Source organism: Alligator sinensis, unplaced genomic scaffold (assembly GCF_000455745.1).
Source record: "Alligator sinensis unplaced genomic scaffold, ASM45574v1 scaffold687_1, whole genome shotgun sequence".
NCBI lineage: Eukaryota > Metazoa > Chordata > Crocodylia > Alligatoridae > Alligator > Alligator sinensis.
The window spans coordinates 95,032-106,868 of NW_005842662.1; the positions used below are offsets into that span (position 1 = coordinate 95,032).

At 53.3% G+C, this 11,837-nt stretch overlaps 1 protein-coding gene across 3 annotated transcripts in view; it reads right to left on the reverse strand.

Moving 5' to 3' along the window:
• The window catches only part of CTSB (cathepsin B), a 23,853-nt gene that overhangs the window by 8,831 nt on the left and 3,185 nt on the right, over positions 1–11,837 (reverse strand). For 2 of the 3 annotated variants that reach the window (XM_006033806.3, XM_025215706.1), the window contains exons 2-4: positions 5,375–5,526; positions 1,975–2,060; positions 787–901 (exon numbers count right to left, since the gene is read on the reverse strand). In XM_006033806.3, the coding sequence (XP_006033868.1) occupies positions 787–901; positions 1,975–2,060; positions 5,375–5,500 (327 nt within the window). In that variant the 5' untranslated portion in view covers positions 5,501–5,526. Of the gene's footprint in view, positions 1–786; positions 902–1,974; positions 2,061–5,374; positions 5,527–10,011; positions 10,120–11,837 lie in introns of those variants that run through there. The other variant, XM_006033807.3, reaches the window with a different exon arrangement.

An 11,837-nucleotide genomic window follows, 5' to 3' on the forward strand; every position in this document is an offset into this window, starting at 1 on the left:
GACCTTTAAAAAAAAAAAGACATGCTGATCTGGCTTCACTGCAGAGGGACCATTCAGCAAGTGTCAGTCGAGGCTGAAGAGTCAAGACTGAGGTACACACTAGAGCATAAAGATCCATTACCCGGCTCACCTTCAAAAGCCCATTAAATAAGGCTAGGATACACAGAAGTGCACCCAACAGGTTATTAAAAAAAAAAAACCCGCCCGATATTGTTAAACATAACTTGTTTGTTGTCAAGCACAAAATGCCTACATGTAAAAAGGTCACGCAGATAAGCCATCTGCCCCAAGCCAGATCTAGCTGGTACAAAACCACTAAATGACTTGAAGCGACTGAGCCAGCTTCCTTTAACCCGTCCTTCCCTCGCTCTGAATTCTTCTTGCCTATGATATTTTTTTTACTTGCTTATTTCCTTGGTCTCTTCTCCTACCCAGTATTCTGGACAAAGCAGCTTCAAGCAAACATTGTCAAGTCACCATTAAGCAGGTTATGGCCTCCTGCAGTCTACAGCTGGTAGCAGCACAGGTTTTGGTCAGAGCGGGAAGATGGGGCTGCCACTGCAGCCTGGAGATGCAGGAAGCCTCCCAAATCACAGGCTACAGAGGCCAAGTGCCCCAATTCTTTGCATGCAGGGTCTCATCCCAGCCATCATGCTGCATGTCAAGGCAAGTCTCTTCCCCGTTGGTTAGGGACAAACCTCAAAGCCTCTCTGCAAAGCTCTCATGCAGACCCAATGGCAGCCTTACCCAGCTGCTAGCTCATCCTAGCCAGAACAATTTGCTTACCCAGCAAGAGCCACAAGAGCCCTGGTCTCTGATCTCATTAATGGTTGGACAGTTTGGCCACTGCTCCCGGGAGTCGAAGTTGTCCGGCAAATCCAGGTATCCTGCGAATGCAACCCTTCAAAAATTGAAAGAGCTAGGTTAAAAATTGAGTATCAACATCATTTCCCCCCCTGCCCCCCCCCAAAACCAGTAGTCACCCTCTTTAGAGGGCACACAAGGCAAGCGTCAAGCTTGGACGGTCATAGAAACGCATAGCGAGAAGTGGGTCCAGGAAGCCCAGGACACTTTCATCCGAGTTTCCAGCAGGATGGACGTGTACTGCAGCAGCTCCAAAGCCAAAAGAAACCTCTGTGATTATCTAGTCCAGCTTCTTGAGGAAGACTGGACCCAAATCTTACCCTGTGGGGCCTGCACTCAACCCCCGACTCAACTGAGCTTACTGGGGTGGTGGCCCGAGATGGAGGGGGAACGAGACCTACAGAATGACCAGCAGCTAGTGGTTAGGACTCTTTCTACCGCACGAGATATCCAAGTCACCGCCTGACCCAATCTGGAACAGGGACCCGAGCTTGCCCCTCATCTTGGGGAATGAAGTCACCAGGAAGTTCTGGGGTGGGATCTATTTATTTAATCCCTACCCTCAAGTTTATTTAAAGAGGTCCCACTTTTAATGCATGCCCAAAAGGGCACAGATTTTTGAAGCCTGGGAATCGCTTGCCAAATCGTTTCCCTTCACACCACAGGGCTTTGGGGGAAGGAGCTCTGGAAACAGGGTTTGACAGCTGGTGGGAAGAGGACAAGGATGGAATAATTAAGGGAGCCTTGGACCCTATGAAAGGGGCATCCAAGGGGTTCATGCATGTTGGAGTTTCACAACCACCCCCTCCCAAATAGATGAAGTAAATTCAGGCATAAAGCACAGGCTCAAAGTCATGAGGGTCATTAGAAGAGTTCAGGAGAAAGCTGCACTCACCAAACGCTCGGCACTACAGAACATGTGCAAAGATAGCAAATGCTGCAGTCCAACGTGGCAATGCCACAGGCAGCTTGTGGCATACAGGACAGAGAGGGGATTGGAGTGGCACTTGAGGAGAGCGCAGGACTCGCGTGGCATGCCTATCAAAGAGGTTGGCCTCCGCTGCTTTTAACCCAGGAGCAACCTCAGAGCCCCCTGCATGCACCACTCACCTCTCTGGCAGCCGGGGCCCATGCAGGAAGGTACCGCACAGTTTCTTCACATAACTCATGTCTGCATGGCGAAAATTGTGCCCAGCCTGGAAGAAACAAGCCACTGATCACCGAGATGCCTGAGCAAGTTCCTAATGTCAGTCTGAAAGAAGGAGAGAAGTAGGGCTGGAAGCCCCCTTCAGGTCATCTAGTCCAACCCCTCCCCCTTTAAAGAAGGGATCGTTTTTATCCGAATCCATAACCTAAAACTGCCATCAACCCTGACAACACCCCAAGCCACAGGTAAAGCAGGGGGAACCACAGCAGCCAGTATCCTGCTTCTGTAAAACATTATTATATGCTCAAGAGATCCCAGGTAGAGGGCCATGCCCCCTGCTACCAAGGCAGGCAATCCCCCCGCCCTGCCCTGAGGAGTCTGTGCCAAATCTGACCATGGGGTAAAATTCCTTCCTGACCCCAAATATGACAATCGGTCTGGTCCTGAGCAGAGGGGCAAGTCCCTGTAGCCAGGAACCTCCAGCTTTGGTCCCAATAGGAGCATTGGCACAGCCCAGTCAAAATCCCCAGCCTTGGCTAAAGCCAACACATAGCGTCTCCAAGCAAGGTGAAAGAGTCCATCCTGAGCAAGCGCTAGTACATCCCTGCATGTTTCCCTTGGGTTTTGCAGTCAGTTTTCCCACTTTCCAGAAAGCCTCTCCCCAGTCTGACCAGACGGGAAGCCCACGCCCCACTTGCAGGAAAGAGCCTTCTGAACGCACGTGGGGAGTGAGTGTACCGCAGACAGGAGAGCAGAGAAGCAGTTCTCTCCAAGGCAGTGTTTCTTAACCCATGGGTTGCAAGAACATATGAAAGAGTCATGAACAAAAAAGCTTTAAAAAGGAGAAAAAGATGGGAAGCCGTGGCTTTTCCCTTGCAGGCTGGCAGAGTTCAAGCCTGCAAGGGGCTGCTTGGGCCCCCCTGCCCCACACACAGGGGGCTGGGACCTAAGGGCAGCAGGCTGGACTGGCCGTCGATGTTTACAGATGGGTCCTCGAGAGCCACTGCTCCAAGATGTCTTTCTGGCCTCAGATATCCCAGTGTCCAAGCATCTTGTAGCATCAGATTGTGCCCAACATCCTTGTAGAGCAGGGAGTACCCCAAGCTGCCTTTCACAGATAGGAAGTGAAGGCTCAGATCCTTGCAAATACCAAGGTGCTGAACTCCCATGGGTACAAGGGAGAGAGGCACTTTGTAGTTCTGAGCACCTGGGTCCAAGTCTATGGTAAAAAGAAGAGGCACTCGAGCCCATGCCTCCCCAACCAGTACCTTAAACCCTCAACAACCCTTGCCTCTTCTCAACAGCACTCCCCAACCCATGGCTGGTCATCCAAGCAGACAGATTTCAGACACAAGGCTTTGAGGCAGTGCTTTCAGGTCCTGCTTTTGCATTGATCCTTCCTGGAAGGAGATCCCAGGATACCAGGTTTCCCTTCTGCCAGATGCACCCAGTTTTTAATCTGTGGTGGCCCTACTTCAGGTCAGATCCCAACCACTCAACTGAATTTCAGTAGGGGTCACAGACCCCATCTAGTAGGGAGAGCCCCACACAGGGTTGTGCCTCCCTCATTCGCAAACCGCTGCCCTCCACCCTGGGCTCAGGCAGAAGGATCAATTAAAGCAGTGGTTTCCAACCTTTTTTTATTTAAAAAAAAAATTCTGAATGGAGATACAGACCCCTTTGAATTGTAAAATGTGGGTATTCACACACTTTTGACTGGTCCGTCATCTTTTGCAGACTCCTTAGACAGCTCGCGGACCCCCAGGAGTCCACAGGTTGAAAACCACTGAATTAGAGCTTCTACCATTGCCACAGGCCTCTCCCTTGTGAGAGCCACTTATCTATCACCGTGCTCTGGCGAGATGACACTAGTGCATGTTCTCTTAACAGCCTTTCCTTCGGAGTCGATCGCTGTCACAAGCACCTGCATGACAAGACTGTAGGTGCAAGCCCTTGGTTTCGTCACTGGGGATTGCGTGTCCACCGCTGACAGCGAAGACAATCTTCTCTTGTTCCCTTCCTACATGATCTTCAGACACCAAGACCTCATGGAGGCCAGCAGCAGTTTAGCTTGCCATGTGCTGAACAGCAGACAGGCCGGAGGAGACAGAACAGGCTTCCTTGCATTGCTTACGAAATGATTTGAGACCCGAGGCGAAGAAGGGATGCTACATGGATACTTCCAAGGTGGGAAAGATCCAGTCGGCAGAGCAATTTTGCCCAGCCTGCCACCCCCATCCTGTGCCAGCGCACGGCTTGCCAGGGGATGCCTAAGTGGCGGTGGCAGCCCTGCCAGCTTGGTACGAGGCTGAGCAGTGAGAAGGGGCAGTGGCGAGAGCCCTAGTAAAAGGCACTGCATCCAGGGCTGGGGGATGTTCTCCATGAAGATCGCATGCAGCCAAGCAGGGAGCTGTATCCAGGGCCAGGTACCCATCTCCATGGAAAGCGGCACCAGCCCTGGAAGCAGTGCCCTCACTAGGGCTCCCGCCACTGCTGCTGTCCCTGCACCGCTCTGTGCTGCTCCACTCCACACCGAGATGGGAGGCCCGGGGGCAGCTGCTGCACGGGCATCCCAGGGTGAGCTGTGGGCTAGTATGGGACAAGGGTGTCCCAGTGCTGGCCACCTCCCCCAACCCCAGCAAGTGGCAAGGCATGGAGTCACTGCAGCCTCCTCTGCAGGGCTTGCAGCCCACCTCCCCCTGCCCCCACTGCCTCTTGGTGAGTGTTGCAGCCCCCAGCACCAGCTTCCAGCTTTGCCCTGACCCCATACTGTCACTGCCCCAAGATCCTGGCCCTGGGGCCAGACACAGCTCCAGGGAGCCATGTGGGCAACACGCATGTGTGGACAGGGAGCTGCATCCAGAGAGAATATCATGGGGTGGTGACAGCACAGGGCCGAGGCCCAAGGCAAAGCTGCAATCTACTCTCTGCATCTGCCGCAAGGGTGTGCAAGGAGCAGATGGTGGCTCTGACCGGCCCTGCAACCCCGCCTTGTGATCCCACATCCACCTGTCTCCCACTCCTGGGCCCCATCCCATAGGAGGAGTTTTGGCGAGCTGTTGCATGCAGAGGTAGGTGTTTGGGGGCAACCTCCAACAGCTCACCAAAAACAGCCCATGTGGCCCTCAGGCTCAAATAATTGCCCATCCTTGACCAACAGCTATTCAGTAGGCATGCAAGTGCAGAGGTCTGCTAGCCAGAGGATTGCCATTTCCCCTATCCTCTTGCGATAGTCCCTCAAGCTGGCTGACCCTGCTAGCACGACGAGTCCCACTTCCATCCAGAAGCAGGACCAGAGCAGAGGGCTATCACACTTCAGCCAAGAGCCCCGAAAACCCTGGGAGGAAGAGGGCTGCTACTCACCTGCCACGTCGTATTGAGCTTGTTGATATAGTTGACCATGTCATGCGAGAGGGGAGCAAAGTAGGGGACGCTGCGCGCACCCGTCAGAGCCAGCAGGACGCACAGGACAGACACGGACTGCCACATCTTGGACACGGAGCGATTTGCTTCCCCTGGAAAGAGATTCGCACATCAGGCCACGCTGAGTCACTGCACTTGTCCGATGGCTAAACCCAAATTGCTGTCTAACTCAAGAGCCTGCCCGCCTCCCAGCAAAAAAGAAACAGCTGCCTGCCAAAGATGGTTAGGAGCAGGTGCCAGGCACAGAGGCAAAGCCCAGCAGCACGCCACGCGCTGCGAGTCTGCAGGGGAGGATACCGCACGGCAGGGCTCGGTGCTGCTCCAAGCCTCACGGCACCTCCCTCCTTGCTAGAGCAGATCTGGCAGCGCAGACATGCTGCCAGAGCTCAGCTCCTCCTGGTCAGCAACTTCAATTTAAAAACAACAATTTTCAGGATCACTTATTCTGTCCTAGACACGCCAAGAAGATTTTAGCAGAGGCAATTTTCCTCTTGCTTTTCTTCTAAATGCATGTTACAGCGCCCCCCCATGCTATTTTCTGTCCCATATCTCCACACAAACCAACCAAAATGACTACTAGCACAATGACCCGGTAAGTGGAAGGAAGCCTTCACTGGAAGCAAGGCCCTAGCAGTCACGCTGCACTGCAGCAGATGCCCTTGGGGCCTCATCAGCAGAGCCCCACATGCCTCTGGCAGGGAGGTGGCGAGGTCCCCCCGCTCCCACACCCCCAGCCTCCTCTTCCCGGCAAGCAGGGGTGCAGCCCCTTGTACACAGCACGAGTTCTAGGAAGGCCACGTACCCGCCTAGGGCACTCCCACGGCTCCCGGGTCTTTGCTCAGCAGCTTGACAAGGGCTAGGCCTGGAGCTGGTAAAGCCAGTCTGGACATGCAGTCCCACTCACACCCCTGGCTGCTTCCTGTAAGGCAGGAAGTCACCCATCTCCTTACTGGAAAGGAGCAAGAGAATGGGCATCGAGCCATGTCTATGCCCTTTGCAACTGGAGCGGTGCTGGCTCCATGCCCAGCCACATGCCCTCCCTGCCCAGCTACTGTCCACTACCTTAGTAGGTCCATGTTACTAAGCAAGCTTTGAGCCCTGGTAGCTGTGCACAACTGGGCAGGAGGCTCAAAGCCCAGATCCTCTGGATTAAGCATGCTGGAAACAGAGATCAAGCGGGGGCAGGTGCCCTGGGAGCTAGCAGCACCTCCATGCTGGTGCCAGATGTGGCCTGGGCAGGCCCTGGAGTGGCACAGACATGCCAAGCATATCACTGAAGTCTCCCATGGCCAGTCTCTCTAGTGCCAGGAGAGCCCAGAGACAGCTTTAGACGAAGGGCACAGGCAGGCAGATGCAAGCCATACCAAGCTTAAGTTCCCAGGCACCCAGTTGCACGCACCTCCCTTCCTGCCCACAGCAGGGGAGTCAGCACCCAGCCTACCTCCAAGAACAAGTCACAGCAGCAGCTTATAGGGCTAAGAGGGCGGTTTCCTTTGCAGGGAAACCGCAAAAAGCTTTCCTGGAAGGAAGTTTCCAACTGCATCAGGAGGATTTAAGCCTCGCCCTTCGGACAGCTGTGCACCAATAGGGGCCACGCTGCTGCAAGACCCAGCTCTCTCCACGTTTCGCTCCCCTGACGTGCAAAGCCCTTCCCACAGATGGGCTGTGCGGTGGGTAAGACTGAAGCCAAGCAAAACCCATCACAGATGCTCTCACAGCTGTGCTAGAGAGGATGCATCTTCCTTCCCAGCAGCCCCCAGCACTCCCAGGGCAGCAGATAGGAGGGGCTGGAGGAACCATGCAGACTATGAAAAAAAAAAAAAAAAAAAAAAAAAAAAATGGACTGTGTCCCTTTAGCAACACAGCAGTTCAGCAGCTCCTCCATAGAGATGCTGGCCAGAGCCAGCCTGGCTTTTCGGCACGTTCCTGGGGAGGAAAAAATCAGAAATGCAGCAGCTCCTAGGAGCTAGGCGGGAACTGCACGAGGCATTACTTTCCCCAGCTACAGCCTCCTCCCAAGAGTTAAGGTATTAAATAGTTAACGGGACTGTGGCCTATACAAAGAGCTCTACATAGTCTCCCTTGCACAGAAGAGGCTCCCCCCAGATTAGAGATGCAGTCACCAAGGTGCACAGGCCACCATGCAGAAGGCAAACAGCATCAGTCCCTTCGTGCCCCAACTGTGCTGCATTTCATGGATGCTCTTGGGCCTCATCGGCCTCCCCCTTTCCATCACCCAGCCCCCAGGCAACCTTATGAAGAAGGCTGGGCTACTTCGATTGTTGCTTTCAGCTTCGCTCACTAGCCAGTGACGAGAGGCTCGTTTCTTCCTGGCTCCATTTGCCCTGGAGCCAAGCTCAGATGGTACCAAAGAGCCTAGGTTTGCTTCCTCCACCCCCCTCCAAGAACAGATCCATGCTCCACTGTGTCCTTTTAGCAGATGACCACAGGGTAAAATCATAGAAAATGAGGGTTGGAAGGGATCTCACGATGTCATCTAGTCCAACCCTCTGCTCAGAGCAGGACCAGCCCCAAATGCACCATCCCAGCCAAAGCTTTGTCAAGCTGGGCCTTAGCCCCCAAGGATGGAGATTTCCCCACCTCTGGGTAACCTGCTCCGGTGCTTCACCACCTTCCTAGTGAGAAAGTGCTTCCCAATATGCAATCTAAACTTCCCTTGCTGCAACTTGAGCCCACTGCACCTTCTGTCATCACTGAGAACAGTTCAACTCCATCCTCTTTCAAACCCACACTTTAGATGGTTGAAGGCTGTTATTAAATTCCCCCCACCTCCATCTTCTCTTCTGCAGACTAAATAAGCCCAGCTCCCTCAGCCTCTCCTGCATTTGCACGCCTGCCCCAGCCCCCACAAGTATTTTTACTGCTTCCTGCTGGACTCTCTCCAGCTAGTCCACATCCTTTCTGTAACAGGGGGCCCAAAACTGGACATAGTACTCTAGGAAGGGCAGAGATAAGGCTTCAGATGCAATTCCTCTTTAGGCCGAGTGCAGCAGTTCATTTAAGGGGGGGGGGGAGAAGAGAGAAGAGGCAGCAATGTTTTTTGGCAGGAGTGCCAAATTAAGCCCCATGCCCTCCCTATGGGCCCCGCTCTGATCCCCTTCCCCTGCCTGAAACACCACTCTGCTTTCTGCTCCCTGGTGTGCAGAGCCGAATGTACTCTGAAAGATGCACCCAGAAGACCACACTGACTCAGGGGCCAGGTACTTAACCATCTCCTAGACACGAGTGGAGACTTCAGGTGAAGGTCAGCAGCAATTTCTAGCATTTGTGAATGCAGCACAGCCCATGTCATAGTGGGGATGTACCGCATTTGAGAAGGTCCCGCTCCCACCGTCAGCTCCTATGTGAAGTTTAAGGAAAATTGTGCGTCCCAAGTCAAATCAATTCCAAATTCGCAGGTCATTCAAGAACCACACATGTGGTCCTGCTACCAGCAAGCATCCCCCACCCCCACCCTGAGGCTTGAGATGCTGCCAAATCCTTTGCTGGGCATCCTATATACAGGCCCAAGCCCAGAGGCTTGGGGTTCAGATGCCCCCCTTAGTTTTACTTGCCCTCACCCATATGGCAGGAGCAGGCTAGGGAGGAGTCTCCCATTTCCGAAGAGTCAGTGTACAAGCAAGATCTTCCCACTGGAAGTGAAAGTGGGAAGCTAACTCTGCATTATCTTGGTCACGATTACTACCCCTTGCCAAGAAAGGGGTCTTTTCCTGCCCTGGGAAAACCACCTTGGGGGTGACGGTCATGGTACTTCACCTGCACTGGACTGGGTAAAGTGCAATACACACCAGCCCCAGGAACACGGCCGAGTTTTTGCTTTGGGTCCCCATTACCCAAGAAACTCAAGCGAGTCAGACAGATGCTCATGCTTTCACAGAAGTGATAGCCAAATGTCACCAAAGCACCCTAGCAAGCCAAGTCCTTGCACAAACATGGTTTCTACACCTTGCCCTCGGTGAACTCTCCTGGCTTGGGGCGGGGGGAGGGAAAAAAACAAACCAAAAAACCCAGCTCTGCCAAGGTTCCCATTTAAGCAGACACTGTTTGTGCAAGAGTCTGGAGGCAGACAAGCTTGAGAGAGCATGCATCCTCAGGTTACACAACCTGAGCTCCCAAGTGCACTTTGAACACCAGTCAACCAGAGACTAAACTGAACACCGACGCTTCTCTGCAAAGCCCTTTTCCACACAGAGGATAAGTGTCGACTAGAAGAAGCCTAGTCCCTCCGCTCTCTTCCTTTAGTAAAAAAAAATCTGGACTTCAGCTCAGCAGTTTCTCTCATTTACCCCCCCACAAAATGAGCAAGCAAAACCCAGCAGGAAGAGGCTGCCGAAGGTCCCACCTGAACCTCGCTTCCAGGTGGGGAACGAGGGTTGGCAATGGGCTACCTCCTACAGACTGAGGCTTTGGACTGAAAGTTTGCTTCCTCCTGAGTTTGGATAGCACCAGGCATGAGCCCTACCCAACCCTGGTTTCGTGCTCTTGTTGCTGCTGTAGTATGCTCACGCTGGGGAGGGGAAAAAAAAGTGCCCATTTAAAGCATCCCAAGGACCCACCTCATTTGAAGGTCACCGTTTAAGTGCCCACAGATGGGAAAGGAGTGTCAAATTCAGACCCACATCAGCTAGGACAGGTCCAAGTCATAGGAGACCTAACAATTAGAGATGCATGGATATATCGGTTGCACATCAGATCGGTGCCGCTAAAAAGGAAGATTAACATTAATCGGGTTTTTTGGCTGTTGTAGCTGATAATCAATTATGCCAGGGCTCCTAGATGCCTAGGGTCCCCTCTTGCCCACAGGGCTGGGACCCCCCCAAAAACACCTGGGTTCCCTCCCATGAGCCAGGATGAGCCCAGATGCACCCCCATCCGCCCACCAGCAGGCCAGGCCACGCTGGGCTCAGGGTGACCTGGCACTGGTGCAGCGTGGTGCAGGCTGGGGCCAACGCCGGTGCTGTAAAAAGGCACCAAAAGCCGCTGACATGACTGGGGCAGGGAGGGGTGGGCAGAGCTGAGCTGCCCAGCCCAACATGACTTAACTCACGGTACCTGGGGGTCTGCACCCCAGGGGTAGAGCCTGGCAAGGGCCAGGGCAGCCACTCCCAATGGAAGCATCAATGGAAGACCTCCCTTGACTGCAAGCTTTGACGCCGAGCCTTGCCGTCCGACTGCAAACGCCCTTTTTGGCTGATGCAGTGGCCTTCACAGCTCAGAAGGGCTCCATCAAGTGCTACCAGTTGCTGCTTAAGGCTGGAACTGGGGGAGCAAATTGCCTTTTTAAAAGCAAATTGCTGAGGTCTTAAGTACGCTACTAATGAGGCCCAAATTGACTCTGACCCAAGTAGTCTTCACCTCCGCAAGAGCGGGCACAGAGCATGAAGCTGCAACTGGTTCTGCACCCACATGGGGTCCAGGTGGCCCAGGACAAGAAGAGGCTGCTCAAAGGCTTCAAATCCACTTGAGGGCTATAGTTTATTTCAGTTCCATTTCTGCTTCGCACCCCTTCCTGCATGCACCAGCCAGCTGGATGCGGTGCTATTGCACAAGAGTGACTAGCCACACTCATCGCCGCCTCCTCTGCCCGATGTGTGGGGTTGGCCGAGGTTCACCTTTGCCCATCGGGGTCCTGCAACCTTAGAAGTGGGCAGGTCCCAGCCCCAAAAGGTGCCTTAGATGCAGCATTGAAGGTGGCCCATAGAGCTGGTTCATGCACTTCCATGCAGTGCTTCGGGTCAGCAAGCCCCGTTATCACAGCCCCGCTTACACAAGGATGGACTTTGTTCCAACTTGTAACCGCTGCTTTATTTAGTGCCGTGCTGCACCTCGAGTTTGATACGGCACCTTCTCACCATTGGTACTGGTTTAACAAAAGGCTCTCTCAAGTTTTATCATATTTTACTCGCTCTTAACAGTAGAGGTAGATGCTTCTGCGCACATGAGCAGGCAAAGTGAAACTGCAGCAGAGGAATTCATCTGTGAGCTAAGATCAGGATGGCTTTTTCTGTGGGTGATTTCTTGGGTCCCCCACCCCGCAAAAAACAGGAAGGGAACCCAATACACAACAGGCTGAAGACACCTGCTCAAGCAGCAGCTGGGATTCAAGACAAACAAGGTAAAAATTACAATAGACAGTCCTCTGCACTGCATCAAGAGCATGCATGCAAACCCCCACCCCAAGGGCAAGTAAGTCCTATAACAGGCCTCAGCCATCTTAAACAAAAATCAAGCCAAGATCATGCTTTGCCCACGCAAACAGACTCCAGTCATCTATTTGCTAGCATAAAGTCTATGTGGGGACCCACTTAGCTGCCTTAGCATGTGAAACCAAAAGTGCAGGAGGTTACAAAGTTCCTATAGACTCAAACAGAGAAGGGGCAGG